The following is a 21,961-nucleotide window of genomic DNA, read 5'->3' as shown; positions in this document are numbered from 1 at the left end:
AATGGTGCCATTGTTTTGTCGAGCCAGCAATGGCACGTAAAGGCAACTCTGTCCGCCAAATTGTCCGCGGTCCATTGACAGAATGTGCACTGGGCAGCGCAGGGCACGGGGCCCTCCTAGAGCCCCGAGGTGGTCCTCTCCTGCTGAGTGGTGCTGACAGGGTCCTGGAGTGATGGTGCTGCTGGGTTACATGGGAGTGGCAAACAGGGTCAGTGGGTTTGCTTCACGGTAACAGAGGGATACTGGATCAGGGCCCAAATGGTTTAGAGGAGCTGTGTCTGTCTCCACAAAATTATCTGCTGAGTGTTTAATGGTTATTTATGTATGGCATTATGTATGGCATTTATGTGGGCATATTAGAACAGAGATCTTCAACAGGGGGTCCTGGACCGTCTGGGACCCCTAGGGGGTCCTCTGAGTTGTTGCAGGGGGGCCGCCAAATTATTGTGGATATATATATATTTAAAATATGTCTGAAAATATACATTAGCATGAATCCAAGATATTTTTTTAATGTATACAACATTGATGATAGGCTTACTAGTAAGCAGCCATAACGTAGCCTTCCACAGATACAGTTATTCTTAAGGATTTACTATGCTATATTTCAATATGCTATATTAAAACAGGATTTTTATGTTAAAAGCAAATATGTTGAGGAACAGTGAGCAAACTTGGAAACCGCAATTTGAGAGAGATGTACCGATTACAATTTTCTAGGCCTATTTTGATTTTTCATTGAGTTTGACCTGCCGATACAGATTTTAGCCGTTTCCAATTTAATTTTTTCTAACCACTTTACAGCACACACCAATATTTATTTTCTCTTTTCTTTAATAGAAAAAGTAACGTTACCTGGAAACAGCGTGTAGGTTCTTTTTAGCATCTCACATCACACTTTCAGTCACTATGACCACTACTACGGTCAGAAACATTGGGCCAAAATATGAACAATAACGTCTCTGTCAACGGGCTTATCTGCTAATGCTAGCTACCGACCGTTAGCTTGAAACCATCCAGCAAATAGACGGTACCGTAGCCCGTAGGGAGATTTATCGTCACTGCTCATTTTACACACAGTTTAACAACAAAACCAAACGCTGAGTGAACATTACTAGCTACATTTTTCATGTTGGTTTTAAGCGGTATGCACCCCCACTAACCTGGAAACCGGTTTTAAAACAGTAACTAACGTTAATACAGCGTGTCGGAGGAATACAGCGTCTCCTGCAGCGGGGAGGCAGAGGGACCGTCACAGCAGCGTTGGCTAACGTTAGCTTCTTGTCTCATCTGGAGTTTGATAAACAGTAAATTCATCAAAGTCGGTGCCCACAACGCTATTTTCCAATAAACTGTAGCTGTCATATTTCACGGGACCTGAGTGATTTCGGATTTCGTGTCGCGGTTTTCATCGTCGTTTGTTTGTTTATTTGGTTGCCATGACTTGGCGAGTGATGACGTCCTGTCACTGTTCCAGTTGCTCACTAGTGATGGGCATTCCGGCTCTTTTTCGTGAGCCGGCTCGTTTGACTCAGCTCACTGAAAAGAGCCGGCTCTTTTGGCTCACAAACGGCTCTTTAAAAAACGTATGTTTTGACTATGATAGGTTTGAAAAACAATTCTAATTAAATTATTAAATGAAATGAAATGAAGACTGCGTTGCTGTGGGTCGCATCGTGGATACATCTCCACGTGAGGTGCTGGCTCCAGTCGCTCCACCACCGTCACTAAGCGCAACCGCGCTAGTTTCCGAAGATCCGCTATCTTCACAGTTTGGTGCACAGTTCGCATATGCCGGTGTAGGTTGTGCGTGAACCGGCTTTATATGAGATTTTGTTTTGGCAAATTCTACACTGTGCTTTAACATTGTCTACATCATTAAGATGATTCCAAATGCTGCTGTGCTTCCGACTCATTTTCCTGCTTTTTGTTTTTTTTTCAGAGCTGTTTTTCCTCTCCTCTGTCCTCTCCTCAGAGTTTGACTGTGTGTGTGTGTGTGTGTGTGTGTGTGTGTGTGTGTGTGTGTGTGTGTGTGTGTGTGTGTGTGTGTGTGTGTGGGTTTATGCGCTCCGGGCCCCTCCCTCATGCCGTATAATTGGTTGACACCTTGTGTATGATTGACAGGAACAGAATGTGAGGCTGATCAGACAGTCAAAAAAATTATGTGCCTATTTAATTATTTTTTTGTTCTTTGAATTAGTCAATTATTTTAAATAAAATAAAATTCACTCATTATTACATAATAATTTAATTTCTATAGGCTATATTTTTAAAAATAGAGTCGGCTCTTCGGATATGCGAGCCAGCTCCCGTCGTTCACCTACAAGAGCCGGCTCTTAGAGCCGACTCATTCGCGAACGACCCATCACTATTGCTCACCCTAAAGCACCCTAAAAGGGGAGAGAGAGCAGATGACAGTTGGCTTGAGATCAGTAGGGCAGACGGCTCTGCAGAGTCGTGTAATTACAACTTTATGATTTTTCATAAACAGCTGAAGGTGCGGTGTACATAGCAGAAACCCTGTTGTGCATCTGCCCTATTTCTGATACTGTGGCGGCAGAAATTTTAAATCAACACAGAGGAAACACTGTATTTATTTACAGCATTAGACCGGCATAAAAGCGGCATATGTCAGACTTAAACGTGAAAATCGACCGGCCGGTCAATCGGTGCAGCTCTAGAATTTACGGTGGGGAAAAATTATTCTGGAACCAGCGGCTTCCCCCACTAATAATACACAAAATAAAATAAATTGGAATGTATAGCTTTTACCTTATCATTTTAAGAAGCAGGCACCCCTTATATTGTGCACAGTTATCAGGTATGCAAATGTATTCTAACATACATCTTCCCTGAGAGTTTCTAGTTTGATAAGGAAAAACAACGGTTCCCCTTTCATCGCCTTTTTTAATTATTCGGTTATTATAGCGGTTTTCTCTTTGACATCATCTCAAACAGAGCATGTTAAACATATCCAAAGCACCGCAAACCCAATAGGCACTGGAGGGGCTGCAGTCTCATTTGAATGTGTCGCCATGGTTGCAAACACCCACTCATTTTAGATCAACAGGGGCTCAAGGGCCTGGGGATTGGCTGGCAGATCAACAACAAACCTTTCTACTGCCAATCGGGAGGGGGTACTGGCCCGGGCCACGGAGCAGCCACACAACCCAAAAACTCGAAGAAAGACAGATTATTCGCCTTTCAATTAACACCAGGGCATTCGAGTGAGAGACAAGTTAGGGCAATGAGTTTGTGAATTAGGCAACAATGAAGACACTGAGCTAAGCAGCGAACCTCTCGATCCCCCAAGCAGTCTTAGGTAATCAACAGTATGGCACACGTGGTGCTGGGCACCTCCAGCACCACAATCAGGGTCAGGACAAATAGCACAGAGCAAATAAGCACATTGTTCAACAAGACGAGAAATGCTGGAACATGTTGGTTTGGGATGAACGTGGGTTTGGGGGGGGACGGAAGAGGGTTAACCCAGGAATGCACTGTACACAACCTCTTAATCCAGATATGTAAGAAGATTGCATTGTGGTGGTGGTGGTGTGTGTGTGTGTGTGTGTGTGTGTGTGTGTGTGTGTGTGTGTGTGTGTGTGTGTGTGTGTGTGTGTGTGTGTGTGTGTGTGTGTGTGTGTGTGTGTGTGTGTGTGTGTGTGGAGGTGGGGGAGGTCTGTCCAGGCTGGGGCTGACCTGTAAGCCCCTCTGTCCCACAGTTGCTGGTGCATGAAGCTTAGCCAGCGAAGCCTCTAACACTTTTTGGATGATTATGGCACCCTGGCCTGGTCTGTTCCTGTGGTCTGATCCATACAAAACAATGTTTTAGGAGCGGTCATTTCACTGGAAATAAAAATAAAAATAAAAACACAACAGCCACACACTTCAGTGTACCATACATATGCACAGACTTATTCGCTGATGCACCCAAAAACAGACTCTCATACAGAAAGTACAACAGGGAAGTGAAATGTACTGTACTCAGACAACTGACCTTTGTCATGGCTAGGGTTGCTACGAATCACTTTCTTTATCATTCATATCTTAAAATCGGTTAAATTGTTTAATCCAGAAAGAAATTTGACAAAAATTAACAACAGAAATAACATTAAATCTGTGAATACGCCACACTTCTAGGTAATGTTTCCCACCTCAGTCACATACTCAACAAATCTAAAAAGGTGATGACCCATGTAACCCCCCGTAAACAACCCCTGTCTGGTCGACAACGGAGACAAAACAAAGAGAAACGGCAGGACAAGTGAGACAGGCTTGCCAATTATATTATATTCATGGTATTAATTAAATGGGTTTAACTGGTACTTTTTTTCATATTCATATCAATTGCATTGAAATGTTTAGGCTTTCTGTAAGCATGTTGTGTAAAGATGGGCCAGGGTATTTACAGGTTTCACCAAGTCAAATTTAAGACTTTTTAAGACCATTATGAATGAAATTTAAGACCTTTATCACGACATCAACTAAGCTCTAAATTCAGCCAAGTATCTCTAAACTTGCACTTCCCCATGGCTGATTGTTTTATGTCTATGGTACAATCTATAAGAGACTCCACCAATAACACGAAAGCTGATTGGCTGCACTATAAGCAGAATTTGTAGTCTTAATACAGCAAAATCATATTTGGAGTAGCCAAAGAAATAACTAGAAGAAAAAATTAGCATTAGAGGTAGCGTTGCATGGATGTAGGGAAATTAAGTTTGTTTAAAATTATTTAAGATTTAGAACACAATACTTCAGCAAATTGAAGACTTTTTAAGGCCTAAAATTTAGATTTTGAAATGTTCACCTTTAAGACTTCTTAAGACCCCGTGGAAACACTGTGGGCATATCCAAATTTAGGTGTGTTCATCTGAGACCAGCCCCATGCTTACAAGACACAATTCCAAGGATTTTCCTCATTAATACACCTGTATAAGTGACAATTAAATTAATGTCGAAACAGGAGTGTCACCTAGGGCTGTACAATATATCAATATTATATCGATATCGTGATATGAGACTAGATATCGTCTTAGATTTTGGATACCGTAATATCGTGCTATGACATAAGTGTTGTCTTTTCCTGGTTTTAAAGGCTACATTACAGTAAAGTGATGTACTTTTCTGAACTTACCAGACTGTTCTAGCTGTTCTATTATTTGCCTTTTCCCCACTTAGACATGATGTCCACATTACTGATAATTATTTATCTAAAATCTAAGTGTGAAGACATTTTGTTAAAGCACCGCAATATCGATATCGAGGTATTTGGTCAAGAATATCGTGATATCTGATTTTCTCCCCATCGCCCAGCCCTAGTCACCATAGGAACTCTATATGATGAACTGGTGTGTTAACGCTTCAAAAGAAGTGGAAAAAGGGAACTAGTGCCAGCAGTAAATTATGTCAAGAAAAAGAGGTGCACAAGAATGGAAGCCAGCAGTGACACTCCCAAACACATGTTTGTTTTGCTTCCACTCAGGCAAGATAATGCTGACCCGACCAAAGTCCATCCCAAATGAGAGGAAACAAGATTGACAGCACAGATTTCAATTCTGAAAAGGTTTTAGAAGTTCCTCCTTTCTCACACATTCCACATTAGACTAGCTGTCCTATACATTTAAGACTGGAACTTTGTAATCCCTCTCTGACAGAATAATCAAAAAGCTGTCAAGGAACTATACAAAGAGGTGATCAAACCAGCCAATGGCGTGGCAGAGCCAGCGGAGCATGACGGGAACACGGAGACATCCTTTACCAAATGGCATATCCATTTCATTAATAGACACTGGGAGTGCCTCTCTGCCAACCAAATACAAGGGCACGGAAAGTCTGCTGGCCTTGGAAGTCTCTCCTGTTTATTTGAATTACCAGTGATCAGCCTCCTAGTGTCTCCATTTTATCTGTGAGCTATTTCTGTCCAGCTTTGAGGAAATTCACTGAAACATGTACTGTATCCTCAAAAGGTAGAGCTTGGTTGGCACACTCCCTACTAAGCTGAAAGCCAATCTGAGTGTTTAGGACATGTGTTGATGTTGTGTTAAATTTTTGGGGGGATTTTGCTATTTGCTGCTCTGGGTACAGAGCTGTTAAGCCGGCAGAAGGATCCAGACTGATCCACACTGATATAGAGTGCACTCTCTCTCTCTCTCTCTCTGTATATCCCCTTTTGTTTTTCACTGTAGTAGCTCTGTTCAGCAACAGATGCTAGTGGAAAGTTCTGAGGACAAAAACAGAGTTTCTGGAAAATCAATTCAGCTGAAAGAAGAAAAAAAAAATTAAATCACAGGGCTGTAGGAGTAGCACATCTTTAACTACTTGACTACAATGTTCAATTTGTTCAATTAAAATAATGATGGAAATCATTTCCTTTCATTTGTTTTATATTCAACCAGCAGTTTGCTGTATTTTAGCAGAATACTGCAAGCAGCAGAAATGCAGAACTGAGCACACTTTATCTGTTTATTTATCGCAAGTAATATTGACAACGTTCTTGCATATCGCATATTTTCCTCATATCATGCAGCCCTATACAAAACCCAAACTGGTGATAAAACGCAACAGTAAAACAAACTCCACTGATAGAAGATCAATAAACTGTCATCCACAGAATGCAGAGGTTAAACACACATCACACCACTGCTCAGTAACTCCCGTACTCCTTTCCACAACCGGAACAGCTGCTAGAGGACGGTACCGGACCGATTCTAATCTCCTGTCACAGAAAATGACCTCTGGCAAGACTAGGGCTGCGTATCGTTCAAAGATTTCCGATACCGGTACCAATACCAATACTGTGACTTCGATAACTGTTGCTAAACGCTACTTTTTGAGATACCAATTTTATGAAACAAAAATAAAATTACACACTGCGGCACAACTCTTTTTATTTATGTTTCAGCTCCGACTACGTGAGTCCCGTCTCTGTGTAACGTAGAGGTTTTCCTGCGTGTCTCTACGACGTGTTACGTCAGACAGCCGATCACAGACATTATTAGATCTTGGTGGAAGCATGCTGCGTGACTTGACTAGTTAGGTATTGAAATTGGGTATTGAATAGAGATGGTCCGATACCGATACCAGTATCGGTATCGGCTCCGATATTGCCTAAAACACTGGTATCGGTATCGGAAATACTGGAGTTTATGCACCGATCCGATACCACGTAATAAAGCCCTAAAGAAAATCTACGTTAAAGTAGTTCATGTTCTTTTTACGTTATAACTGACAAACTGGAGAATAAAGGAAAGTTCTACGGCATTCATTGTTTGTATTTGTTCATGTTTTACAAAGAGTTTAACCTGAGCCAGACCGACAACAAAGATAGAAATCATATCACATCCATACAGGGATATTAGTATACAGTTGTTAAAACATAATAAAATATATGACACACTGGTATTGGATCGGTACTCGGTATCGGCCGATACGCAAGTTCAGGTATCGGAATCGGTATCGGGAAGCAAAAAATGGTATCGGGCCATCTCTAGTATTGAATGACAAGGCATTTTTCGTTTCTCGATACTTTGTAGGCAGTTCGGTTGGTGCCTAAAAAGATATTGAATTCGGTGCCTAAAAAGATATTAAGATATTGAATTCGGTGCCTAAAAAGATATTGAATTCGGTGCCTAAAAAGTATTGAATTCGGTACCCAGCCCTAGACAAGACGGCAGCTAGCGGGACCATTTCAGCACTGATCGATTCACATCTCATCCTTTGTCCCTTTGTCAGCCACGCCAAGCAATTACTGTTAGCAGTGGCATATGACAGAGACAGTACGTGCCCCTTGATGCTCAAAGACGCCCACGCTCCGATGCTTCCACCAGTCCTCGCACACGCTGGCAACCAGCAGCAGCTGCACCTCTCCCGAGGAAAGCAGTGAGAGCAGAGAAACACTGGGTGGCTCGCAAATATTGTCTCTGATCTGCAGTAATGAGCTGTACTATTACACTAAATCACTTTGGGATACAAGCTGTTGTGCAAAACGACAGAGTGCAACGAGTCAAAGAGCAGCCAAAACACATGAATGAAGGCAAGAGGGTGAGAAGGAGCTGAAAGAATAGAAAAGACTCGGTAACAGTTGATTTCTTCCGTAAGGAGAGAACGATCTGATGTCACACGCAACATCCTCAATCGCATTACTTGTGTCTGTGTATCTTGGAAAAGATGTGTAACAAAAAGACAACAGTTCTTGCACAGACAACAGGAATTCTATTCTTTGAAAGCATGGTTTGATGACATTTTCATATTTCAGTGATGATCCTATGCAGGCGAAGAAACACCAGTGTGGGCAAAAAAAAGGACAAGGAAAGAAACACGAAAACGAGCACTGTGGGGAGTGACAGCGCTCCACTTTAGCGCTGTGCTGACTCGGATTCCCAAGGTGGATTCGGAGGTAATAGGAGAAATCAGAAACACAAAAAAAACACAGTATAACGCAGCCAAGTGCCTTTCATACCCGGAAAGTGATGTCTAAATGACTTCACCTGCATCATGCTAATAGCCACATAAACCTAACACAGACAGCTTCGTAAGAGATACTAAAAGGGAAATACTTCCTTAGACCGCTATCGCTGTCCTCAGAGGGTTGAGTGTAAGCATAGCTTGACCTGTCTGCTCATCCAAAGCAGGAGACCGCTAGGGGGGAAATGACTAGCAGCTGTTTAAAAGTGTCTGGACTCAGCCAGCATCAGTTATGTAACCGTGCACTGAGAGCCCAGTGCACGGAGCAACATCACTTGTATGCAAAACACCGACCTCTGTGGAGATCACAGCGGTGGAGGGGGCAGTCAAGTTACTTGTTAAATAAATCCCACACAAGAACGCCCACATGTGCCCATTGCGCCATATCAAACACACAATAGTGCACACAACAGTTGGTGCTGTCAGTCTGAATGTTTCAAGTCGAAATGTTACAAGAGGAAGCAGGGTTTTCCTGCATGGATACATTTTTGGCGCCCCCCCCCCCCAAACAGGTTTTAGCCAGCACCAAAGGAAAATCACCAGCCCCAAAATGATAAGAATTGACAATAAAAATAGCAGTCCTCTCTAAATGTGTTTAAGAGCAATTTACCAAACAACTGTTGAACATAAACTTATGAGTGCTAATCTCAGTTTTTTTCTCTAGAGTCTCCTGGTTATTTATTATAATATCTATATCAACTTTTTTTAACCAGTTTTGTTAATTGGGGTTTTAGAATCTCAAGCATAAAATATGTTGTTGTTTATCAAATTGTCAGAAATAACAGGAAAATGCATATATTTCTGTGAAATAAGGTAACACAGACGCATTGCCTTTACTGTACGAGGACCGATCATGCTTACTGCCGTGTGGTAACCCCCCAAAGGCCCATTCTGAGCCAGTAAAAAAAACTCTGGGAAGGGGCTCTGGTGGTTAGAAAGGAAACACATTGGGACCAAAAGTGTCCCAAACAGCAAGGGCAGGGAAATATGTTGGGAGGGTGCTGGGTGAGAGCTAGAGAGAGGAGCAGACAGTGCTATCAAAAGCAGGCCAGCTAGAGGTTCTTACCTTCTCTGGGTGCATGCTGTCCCAGTGCACCGAGCCACAGCAGTGAAGCAGGCCCAGAGAGAGGGACAGCGAACGACACGGGGGGGACTGAATAAACCACAGAGAGCAATGTAGTGAGGAGAAGAAAAAAAAAAAAAAAAAAAAAAAAAAAAAAAAAAAAAAAAAAAAAAAAAAAAAAAGAGAGAGAGAGAGAGAGAGAGAGAGAGAATTAAATAGGTGATGTATCCCCGTCATCCGCTCTAAATGTCACGCTGCATCACAGGCTGACAGGCAGAGCGGCTTTATGGACACTGTAGTGGAGAGAACTACAGAGAGAGAGAAAGCCTCCAATCACAGTCCCTCCACTGTCAGCTGTGTTCTTTAATTACATGAACATGTTCGCAGTCTGGTCTAAACAAGCATGTCTATAGTTTATACTTATAATAACATTTATTATCTCACTTTGACAGGGCTGCAAAGAAGCCAGGTGATAGGCTTTTACACCTTAATGTTTTATCTAGACAACGGTGTATTTTGGGGAAGCTCTGAGTCCAACAGTTAGTGCCCAGTAGGGGGTGTCACGATTCTCCAAATCCACGATTTGACTTTTGATTTTTAAGGTCACGATTCAATTGGATTTTCAATTTATTATTTTTATTAAAATTAACAGAGTTCAATTAAAAGCACCGTTAGTTTACCGAGATGCACAAGAACGCACCATGAAGTCCCAGCTGCAGCTGCAGGCTACTGGTAAGCTAGCATTACCCAGTGTCTTTAGCTGCATGCTACTGGCCGGTAAGCTACGCTGTGTCCGTCATTGTTTTTCTATGGACGTGTGCAAGTAGGCAGGGGTGGAGAGAAAAAAAAAAAATATCGGGGGAATCAACCGATCCTGCTTTTGATTTCAATAGTTTTGATAACCAAGTCAAAAATTCTATTCATTTTTCTTCACAGAAATGGTGGTGCTGGGAGCTTGGTGGTGATGTGCTATGGAGCTGGGTTTGAATGAGTGGGTCCCTGTTTTGTTTATCTCATGCGTGTGCACGAGGAAGCACAATTCCACTGATCAACAGGTGGCAATAACACGCCAACATATGCTGCAATGCAGCAGCAAAGACAGTGAAGAAAAACGAACATGGATGCAAACAATGCTAGATTTAAAAACATCAAAATCGGCTTTGCAAATGTTTAATGGAGGTAGGGAATGCTTTCAAGACATCTGTTGGAGCTCAAGGATGCACAGTGTATTTTGGTGAGTAACACCCTTTTGCTTGTTTACAAGAAACCCCACAGGGCACCTTTAATCTGCCCACGTTGATCCTATCATCACTGCGATTCCGTTGAAATTACCCGATTTCAGCCCAATATCTTCTGCATAAATTCTGGTGTGACCGAGATATATCTCGCAGATATTAGCCTTTTATCTAAAGCTGAGACAATCGTATCGGCCACAGCTAATATGCTTCTCATTAGTTTCATTTCCGATGGTAAGAGTAATCACTGCAGTTAGGAGGAGATTTTATCAGCAATGACAGTGTGCAGTGACCTGCCTGATGCAGCATTATGTACTCCATACTCCAGCTCCAACAGTTTCATTGGCATGGGAGTATCAAATAATTCAAATGATCATCGGTTTCAAAAAGGTTTTCCACCGCCAAAAATGAAACACAAAAGGGTAAACACTGAATATTTGATTTGGCTTTGCTGGCATCACTGGCTGCTTCATTCCAAAACTATTAGATAGGTCTTAGATATCTATGCCTGAAACCTAAACAAAGAGAAAAAATAGAATGTAAGTAGAGCTGGGCGATATGGAGAAAATCAAAGATCACGATATTTTTGACCAAATACATCGATATCGCCACGATATTGACTATTTGTGCTTTCACAAAATATTTACACAATGAGATTTTTGATAAGTCAGCGTTTCCTCTATGTTGATTTTGTAGTGGCGGCCCACCATGGCAACATTTCTGCCACCACGGTATCAGAAATAGGGCTGTACAAAAAATGTAGTCGCGGTTGCCTTTTAAATGATCCTGCCGCTCACATTGCAATTTAACAACAAGTAGAACTATTGAGAGGTTATTGGGCCCGTCCAGTTTAACTCCACATACTGTTGTGTTGATGGAGTTCATTGTCAAAACATTCACTTTCTTCCGAGTCGACTATTAAACGAACAGCTCCACTAATAACGTTACCGCGGTGGGTCCGTTCTAAGTGTAGACCTGTTGTAGATGTTAAGTGCCCTATAGTCCAGTCCCTCCAGAAAAACACGATTATGCGATCGCATAATTCAATGCTTAATCAGCCAAAGTCCACATTTTTATGTGGGGGCCGCATTTTTTCAAATACGTCGCACTTTCGCCGCATAAATTTCATAATCCCCGCATTTTTGTTGCAAAAAAGTCATATATCTTAGCAGAAAGTTGAAAAATGTTGCATTTACTTCACACAAGAGCAGCCATTTTCCCCTGTTGCCATGGGAACATTATGAAGTGGTGTAATTACGCGACGTGAACATCATCGAAAAGCAGGGTGTTGGGGGAATCACTTTTTTTCTCTTTTTCATCAAATATCACTGTCATGTGACCCAGATAATATAGTAACATAAATACACAGCCTATGAAGTAAACAACCCCTCTTTATTATCATAAAACATTCTCCAACTGTATCCCCACTTCTCATTTTTGTTGCTATGAACATGTATAGGCTTAAGTGCCAACAACCAACAATTGAAATAATAAATTATAATAATATAGTCCGACCTTAGCTAATGTTGGCAATTAATTGCAGTTAAACAAAGAAACTGCCATTATGTAAAATAACTGACAATTAGACAATTATGCAATAATTGTTACAGGCCTTATCACGATATTAAGATATCCAAATTTAAGACTACATCTAGCCTCCTATATTGATATCAATATAATATCGATATATTGCCATGCCCTAAATGTAAGTAAACCATTCTATCTGGCTCAGCTTTAGCCAACACTATATGGAAAGAATGAAAACGGTTCAACCCTGCACCTTACACCACAGCCATGACTCTCAGTAACCCCTAGCCTGATTTGTCAACCTCAGCTCTTGTGGCCGTCTTGAAAGCTCAGCCCCTGGGGGGCCTGGGGCTTTAATCCTATTATTGTGTCACAGAGGCGTGGATCAGGGTGGATGTGGGGAAGACAACAATTGGTGGTCACAGGTAGGCCTGTAACAATTATTACATAATTGTAAAAAAAATTATAATCACGGTTTCTTTGTCTAAACGCAATTAATTACCAACATCAGCTATGATCTTAAACCTTATGACTGGTAATTGTTGATTTTGTTTAGATATGCCAAATTGTAATTATGTAAGTGATTATTGGTCAGACTATATATTTTTATTATTAGTTGTTGACACTTGACCCTAAACACATTCATAGCAACAAAAACGACAAATGTATGATAAACAGGCGTTGTTTACTTCATAGGCCATGTATCTGTGTTATAACAGTGACATAACCAAAAGATGTATCCTGGAATTCATTCAACATTTTAATTTGTTTCAAAAAGTAATACATTAATAATTACAATTATATTTCTAAGACAATTTATTAAACAGCAACATTTGGAATGGTCCCAGCTGTAGTCACAGGTTGGACCAGGAGCTGGGAGTTTCCTCACCGTTGTCCTGCTCTTCACTGAGATCACATCTGACAACATGATTCAGTAGAAAGGTTGAAGGGACAGACAGGTGAGCGGGGCGGGGGGGGGGGCTGACAGCAGAAGAGGAAGCAACAGAGACGGAGTGAGCAGTAGAAGTAGAAGAGAAACTAAAAGGCCCAGACAGGAGAGAGAAGATAAGATCTGTTGATAAGATAAGCAGAGAGGGGCAGACTCTCACATGAACACGGCGGACGCACAATTTGTTAGAGTTTAATATTAAATTACCGAAAGGTCCAGTGCTTCGCTTTGGAGGGGGAAAGCAGACCTTCATTGGCTTAGCTAGCCTGTTGCCTCACTGTATGCATGTGTGTGTGTGTGTATGTGTGTAGGCACTGAGGCAGGAATGTCAAGTATGCACTGGAAAACAAGCAGGGGCCTCCTTTTCAGCCGGTCCGAAAGTAAGACTCTCAGCACAGCTCCAGATTACAGGGCACGACAGGCAGAAGATGGTTACACATCACAGCACTGCTTGCACTCATTTTGTTGTCATTATGTAATAGGAGCTCTGATTGCAGCTGCAAAGATTATTCGATTAACTAACTAATTGATAATCAACTAATCGTTTCATGTCCCTTTTTATTAAAGAAAAGTCAACATTCTCTGATGGCAGCGTGTTAAATGTGAATATGTTGTAGTTTCTTCACTCCTCTGACGGTAAACTGAATATCTTTGAGCTGTGAATATAAACAAGACGTCGTCTTGGGCTTTGGAAAACACTGATCGACATTTTTCACCATTTTCTGACATTTTAAAGACCGAACAACTCATCGATTTATCAAGAAAATAATCGACAGATTAATCGACAATGAAAATAATTGTTAGTTGCAGCCGTAGCGCAGGCCTTCTTGTACTTGCAACAGAATATTTCAGCTTATTTGGAAATGGAGTGTGTTCTCTGCACTGCAGCAAATTTCAGACTCCGCATGCAATGAGCCCATTTAGCACAACATGTAATTAGCAGGTTATTGTGGCGTTGGGATGTTTAGGAACAGGCCCTTTCTGTACAGTAAACTGAAGCGCTTCCCAGGACCCTCAAGTGCGAGACAAAGGCTCCCTCAACAGCCACCATGCTGTCCTTCATATGAACAATACACACATTCTGCTTCACGTGGGAGAAAACTCACGTCACTGGACAGTAACGGTCCAATTCACTGCACCGAAATAGCAGCAGTAAATTGGTCAAACCTTTCTAGGACTGAATACATTTTCAAAGGGCCCCTAGGAGTCCCAGCCACCCACCACATAGCAGTCTATTTCAATGCACTGCTAGGCCCCTGGTACACATTCTCAGCCCTTGCTCTGTTGCACAAGTCAGTAAACATATAACTTAGCAGAAGCCAAAAGAGCACAAGTGCGCATGTTGAAAGACACAATGAACAATCCATCTGCATTCTAGAACCTCTCAACAGACATCCAGCTTTCAATGTTCTTCTCCATCTTTAATGGAGGCCTTGTAACGCTGCTCGTTCATTCTCGCCGTGGCAGCGGTCCCGAGGTTTTGCGGCTCACAGGCTACAACTAATCGACTCATCTTCAGAGTCACCCAAACACCAAAACATATCTGTCTGGCTTTCTGTCCCCAGGTCTTTGCCATCCCACGGGGGTTACAGCAGCGCCGTCGGTGCCCAGGGCCATGTCACTTTGTCCCCGTCTTGCTACGCCTACAACCCCTTGCCTCCTCCGCCTCCTCCGCCTCCTCCGCCTCCTCCTCCTCCTCCTCCTCCTCCTCCTCCAGGCACCGCCAGCTAGCAAGAAGACCACACAGCAGGTTGGAGGCAGACAGACACCGGCCTCGACTCTGCGGTTTCCTTTTGGTTTTAAACCCTTTGAGAATCCATCCAGATACATTTACAAGCCAGTTATGTCACAGGGATTTTCCTGACTCAAAATGGTACTTTGGGGTGGGGGGTGGGGGGGGGTGCAAGCATGCAACAGCAAGCATGATCGGTTTGCGGTTTGGTTTTTGTGACAATTTGATAAACAAAAATGCCTATTATGCTCGAGTAAATGATGCCCCAATTAACAAAAAATAATAATAATAATAATAATAATAATAATAATAATAATAATATTAATATTTAATAAATCATCCAGAGTCTGGTACAGCCTGACTCTGGAGATAAAACTGAGATTAGCGCTCCTATTCAGGTTTATGTTCAGCATGTTCAACAGTTGTTTGGTAAATTGCTGACAAACGCACTTGGAGACAAAGCTGAATTGCTATTTTTTTCTCTCAATTCTTATCATTTTAGCACTGGTGGTCCTTTGGTGCTTGCTAAAACCTCTTTTTGTGGGGGTGCCAAAAATTCCTATATGCAGGAAAACCCTGTGTTATTGTGACTGTAGGCATCCCTTTTAAGACATGTCATCCAGCTCGTTTTTTTATCATTAATATGCAGCATTACTTAACAGATAAATGTGTCGGAATTGTGAAAGAAAAAAGGGAGGGGCCCCTCAGTGGCTGATACCTTGTGTGGACTGTGATTGTGGGAAAGGGTATAAAAGGCAGGGGTGGGGGCTTCTCAAGGTCTTTGTAATCAGACAGGGAGCGAGCACAGGGCAGCCCGCTGGCACCACGGTGCAAAGCCACAGACACAAACACATCCAGGGCCACCGCATCTTCCCCTCGGTGACACATATCAGAGGAAGAAAACAACCATCTGGCCTCGCAGACAATCCCACAGAGCAGCCTTCCTCCACTCATACAGTCACCGTGTTTTGGAAAGAAAAAGGAGCCGTTTCCCATCAAAAAGTACAATTCCCGACCTTCCCCATTCTATAGAAGATATTGCAAAGTATTCCAAAATAACCCGACTCAAAATAACTTCCTTTGTGGCGATAGAGGCTTTGTGTGGTCATGTTTTTCTGTTGAATTTTAAAATAGGCTTTCAAACGCCAGTGTCTCCTAAAACTGAATAGCTGTAGAGAAACCCAACATGTTTAAGTGAAAAACAGGCTTTTAAGTCATATGGTTTGCCACATTCTTTAAAGAAAATAAACACTCGATCTATCCCATTGCCAGGCTCTTGAGAATTGAAGAAAAGAGGTTTACTTTGCCAATCCCTTAAGAGCATAGGAGCTGTGCTTTTAGAGGAGAAGGGAGGGGGACAACTTGGTAAGTAGGATTCAGTGGGATGGCTGTGTGACCACAAACCCATCCTGCTTTTTCTTATCAACAGATAGTTTTCACCTACATTATTACTACGGTGTACTTTCATCAATACAAATTATGAACAGTACAATAACTACTGTTCATTGGTCTAATTGGTCTAATTACTGCTTTGCAGTACAGTGCAGCCAGTTTAAAAAAAAAAAATAGAAAAGAAAAAACTTAAAAATCTTAAGCCTCCCGTTGTAGTGCCGTTGCCGGCATCTAACATGATGCACACAGAGAAATGAATAAAAAGACCGTTATAATTATACTTAATACAGTAATAAAATCCCAGTTGAAAGCATTGTAGTGGTGAGTAGAAATGAGGGTGAAACTGTGCATCATGCGACTTGGTGTAGTTTTGCCATGCCTTCTTTTTCCTCTCCCCCCCCAACAATTACGTAGGGCTTAGTTACACTAATTAGTCGGCTAATCGCTCGTTTCGTCCTTAGTCAAGTTTTTTTTTCTGCCTTTAATTTGACAGGACAGCTAGGTGAGAAAGGGGAGAGAGAGGGGGAAGACATGCAGGAAATCATCACAGGTCAGATTCCAACCCTGGAGGCGTAAATCTTTCAGTATGTGTGCGCCTGCTCTACCCACTGAGCCAACCCGGCCACAGTCGACCAAGATTTTTATAGTTTATTCATAATTTGTTATGCGTTTTCATGCTCAATGACTTATTACCAAGAAACCCATGTCCTCATTTAAAGATTTAAAGTGGTGCTTTTGCATGAATCTTTGTGGAGAAAATCAGTTTTACAGATGTGTCGATCAACTAGTTGAGTCGTCGACAAAATCGTATGTGTTTAGTCGACTAAAGTGCAAAACACACCGATGGCCTACAGCGCGTGTCAAAACTGCACCACGGCGTTTCCCGTTGGTGTTCTAATCGGGGACAGCCCTAGAACTCGTTTTTTTAGTCACAGCAACTGTTTTCATGCAGTATTTGACATTGTTAATTTTTTCAACTGTAAAATGTTACAATTCCTTAATAACTTCATTTAAGGGATCTTAATTATTAAATTTTTTTATACAATTATGAAGATGACCAAAAAGTCTTTTCTTTTCTTAACTCAAATATCTGCATTGTCACAGAACGACCCTCTCTCTTCTCTCTCCCAAAAGGCACAGCTTGCCTGCGCCCGAGCAATGACAGGAAGCAATGGAATATATATTTTTTTTTTTGCAGGGTCATTCGCTTGCCTGGCAACAGGCCATACAGGCCAAACTAACAACATCACAAAAGGCACAAAGAGCGAGGGAGCGGGTTCCACCTGCCCCGGCGACTACAGAGCTTCACAGGGAGTTTTGGCGGAACCCTGTCTGCTGTCTGTTTCTTATCCGCCCCTCCAGCACTACTGTAGCCTGACCAAAAAAAAAACACTCCAAAAAGCTGCCCATTCAAATGTAAATGGCTAAGATATAATATGTGTTTATTTTTGCCCGGTGTCATTTTACAAGCGTGAAATGAATTCAAAAAGGGTGGGTGAAGGCAGGCAGTAACACAGAAAACAAGCCTTTTGTCGCCTTGACAGGGGCTTTTGAGGTGTGTCAAATCTGACCTACAAACCATCAGCCATCCTAAATGTGGGGCTCTGAAGTTGTAAAACGTGCAAGTGTGCTTCCATTCTCACTTTCATTTCCTTCACATGGCATGTCACACATGGCATTCACTCTCAAACAGTAGTCCCCACGGCGGGGCGACGGGGGGGGGGGGTACAGACTGATCCTGCGCTGATATGACCTAGTTTCTATTCAAGCCCGTCTCTCTTTGTTCACTCCACGGTGGAGGAGGCTGCTGCAGCAGCCTGTGGAACAAAGAACACAAGCAGCACTTGGAGCCTTCAAACAGGCTGACCCTGCCTAGAAACAGCCAGCCCAAAAACATGGCTCACGAAGAGCAGTGCCGCTTGTGCTCCCACTGTCTGGAAATCTCCTCCGTTTTCTACTTTGATCGACCTCCGCTGCAGACGAGGGAGGATAGGCCCCAGTTCCTGTAGCCGTCCACCCATTCTCCCGGCTCAGGGTGACAGATATCATGGAGGTGGGAGGAGGCAGGAGTTATCAACCATAGGGACTGCAGGAACAGGGGGAGGGAGAGAATATACTTTATGTTTGCGGCGGGGGACATCAAGAAGTTTGGCTCTTTCCATCAGGAATGGATCCCTACATAGGGCTACCCCGCTACCAGAATCCTTGCAGAGATTATCTGCCTCAAAGTATTAGTTTTGGGTGTGATGATAATACCTTTGAACACATTCCTGTAGTACAAAAGGACAATCAGCGGGTTTAAGAAACACAAATGACAGCAGCGCTACAAAACCACACATCCAAACTACACATCCAAGCAGTTGTTTGGCATTTGCTTGTATTAAATGTACCTGAAGACTCTCAATTACATGACCCTCCATCGAACAGTGAAGCTGCGAACAGACCGTTTAGTCTAATGATCCAAATGCAACAACCCCAAAAAAAAACAGCTGTACAAGCCAGACAAATTATGCTTCAAGGGCAACAGTAGAATTTCAATAAGGACCTGCAACTGTTACCACTTTCATCAAATCGGCAACAGACGGTAAGTGAAGAGTAGACTATCCGTGCACGCCCAATATGACTCTGATCAATCTGGTGGGGGACAAGGGAGGTTATCTGCAGCCAGCCCAAGAGACAAATATGAGCACGTTGGTGGGAAACAAACCAGGGAGAATGGAGCAAAAGGAAAGGAACAGAAGGCACAATTGAGAGTACAAAGAAGAATAAAAGCAATGGTGCTCAAGAGAGTCAGCACTCCAAATGTCCTGTCTGGAAGCCAGCAGAGACCCAACTAAGGAAGCTACCATGCATTGTGTTCAGGGCCCCTACAAACTCTGACATGGTGACTGATTTTTCTGAGTATATTATTCTACACTACCAAGAGACGACTGAAGACCATCTAGCAAAGAATGCACAAAAGGTAAACTCCCAAAGGCTTTAAATGAATCAGATCCCAGTAAAGCAGCAACATACCTGCATGTGCTCCGTTGAGCTGCTGCTCAGCTCATCCCCAGACTCCGAGTCGTTGTGGAGCTTGTTCAGCCGATCTCCCGGCAGGTCGCTGGGTGGGGACGTCTTGTCGCCGTCTGGACTTTTGTTGTGGTTGTCCCCCACTTTGAGTGGAGGCGAGTCGGCCCGTGTCCTTGGCAACGTGGAATTGTTGGCGTGGTGGTGGTTGTTGTTGTTGTGAAGAAGTACCAGCTCAGCTACCACCTTGCAGTGATGGGGACTGCCCAGGTTCTGGTTGGCGTCCTTGGACTGAACCGGCGGCGTGACGCGATCAGAGGACGGCGACGGGGTGGAGGACGGCGATGGCCGCCCAAAGCTGGACATTTCCGGGTGGGGTCTGTTGAGGTTTTCATTGGATGCCCGGCAGATATCCAAAACGGTGGGCTTGGCCCTCAAGGTGGGCTTCTGGGGGGGCATGAGCGCCCGGCGCACCTCCCTGACGTACTGCGCCGGCACGTAAAAGGCCTTTGTGCCCTCCTCCTTCCTGACCTGCCACCAGTCCTCGTTAGTCTTCTTCACCAGCACGTAGCACTCCCCCTGGCGGATGACCACCGTCTTGTCCTTGGCCTTATACTCGTAGTCGTACTCCACCTCGATGAAGATCTGGCCCGGGGCCATGGGCAGCCCCTCCCTGTCAGCCATGACTGCTGGAACACTTGAAATCTGACCTCAGCTGCTCAGCGACCCAGGCCTGGGGGGCTCCTCATGTCCAACTGGGGGGGGGGGAGGGGGTGAGGAACTATTGGCTGCAGGAGATAAGAAAGACAGGGGACAGGCTTTTTTTTCAGTTAAATGTCACAAGCTACATTTACAAGGCACAAGACATTTAGCAAGCTCAGAGACGTGAACATACACCCACCAAATCACACACAAACATGCTCCTACCTAACCGTCTAAACCCCCCAGCACAGCCGCGCATTATTACTCACCTGATTACCACAACCACAAAGTGTTACTGCTCTAACACACGCCCATTATGATTAGATTTATTACCGTCAGGCAGACATACTCAGTTAGCGAGTCGAGAAAAGAACACCACATGACAACTCCTCCCTCTGATCATCGAAAACCACAACAGACAGTCACGCTGACTGCTCTGCTAACCGATACCGCTGCTCAGGATATCCAGCCCGGTAACCTGATCGCCCTCTGCGGAGCTAAAGGTGCTGACAACATGACCCCCACACGCTCATGCGATCCAATGACTACATTGAGTACCTGGAGCTTACATTCCCTCAGAGGCCGCATCCAGAAATAAAGTGTGTGTCGTTTCAGAGAGATCGGCTCTGCGGTTTGGCATCATTACTCATTAATGCAGCTAAAAGACACAGTCAGAAACCTTTAAAAAGCTCGGGGTGATCATCTCGAGACACACAGTGGGTGAGTCAGAGGACAGCTGGGCTCTCGCCATTCCTGTAGGGTTTGTTTTGGGATGAGGCCTGTCATTGATCCGTCTGTCAGAGAGTCTCCCTTTCGTCGGTTAACCTAAATAAATAACAGGGTGCTCCCATAGCAGAGCAGCGGCTACCGAGCCGCGGCTCCCTTCATATCAAATTCTCCCTCTTCCTCCCTGAAATAGCATCCCCCGTGGACCGACATCCTGGAAGTGAAGGCGGTAAAAAGGCAGGGGCTTTTAGCGAGGCGTGAGAACACGCCAGTGAATCTATAAGGAGCCCATCCTTATGTAAAGGAATATGTACATACACACTCTGAGGCTCAGAGTGACAGCTACGCACCCAGAATAGATTTACAGTGGTGAGAGAGCCGTCTGGGCCAGAGTGGGAGCCCATGAGGGATGGGTTCATAATGGGCTTAAATAGTTTCGGTTTCATCTGTTTCAACACCACGAAGCACAAGCGCACAAGCGCACACACACACACACACACACACACACACACACACACACACACACACACACACACACACACACACACACACACACACAGTCTGGGTCTGACCCAATACACGCTTCAGCTCAGCTGATGTCAACACGCACATGTCCAAGCCTTTATGAATGACTGTCTCTCAAGGAACAGTCCATGTCTGTTTTAATTGGTGTGTGTATTGGAAGAGTGTTGGGAATCAGTCCCAAATCCTCATGTAACCCCGCCTCTAACACCGCACAGACCCAATCTACAATTGACACCATCGCCAGAGGTGTCAGAGACGTAGGCAGGCGTCTGTCAGAGCTTCGAGTCACGCACAAGATAACAGCGCTATCGCTGATGTTGCATGACAGCCACCGTCCCGACCTCCACACACGGGCTCCGCTGTGCTGCTGCACCGAAGCAAACAGGGATTGTGTTACTGGTGCGTACTGTGTCCTAAGATAAAAGATAAAACCTGCAATAAGTGACAAGACGGCGCCGGAGAGTGAGAACGTTGTGCTGTTGGTTTGTCCAAAGATAACTTAATCTGTTGGATTAGCAGCAACCTCTTCATACCATTAGCATCTGAAGTTGGAGACACTTATCTAAAAAGATTAAGGCTCCCAAATATACACCAACCGAACCAAACCACTTCCCCACACGGGGTCGAAGAGC

General features: G+C 43.6%; 1 protein-coding gene across 6 annotated transcripts in view; it reads right to left on the bottom strand.

Annotated features, from left to right (window-relative positions):
- The window catches only part of arhgap12b (Rho GTPase activating protein 12b), a 93,051-nt gene that overhangs the window by 67,889 nt on the left and 3,201 nt on the right, over window positions 1–21,961 (bottom strand). For all 6 annotated transcript variants that reach the window (XM_039790616.1, XM_039790617.1, XM_039790619.1 and 3 more), the window contains exon 2: window positions 19,383–20,164. In XM_039790616.1, coding sequence (XP_039646550.1) covers window positions 19,383–20,060 — 678 coding nt within the window. In that variant the 5' untranslated portion in view covers window positions 20,061–20,164. The remainder of the gene's footprint in view (window positions 1–19,382; window positions 20,165–21,961) is intronic.

Source organism: Perca fluviatilis, chromosome 22 (assembly GCF_010015445.1).
Source record: "Perca fluviatilis chromosome 22, GENO_Pfluv_1.0, whole genome shotgun sequence".
NCBI lineage: Eukaryota > Metazoa > Chordata > Actinopteri > Perciformes > Percidae > Perca > Perca fluviatilis.
Note: the sequence above shows the minus strand (reverse complement) of the source record. Positions and strands in the feature narration are given on the sequence as shown.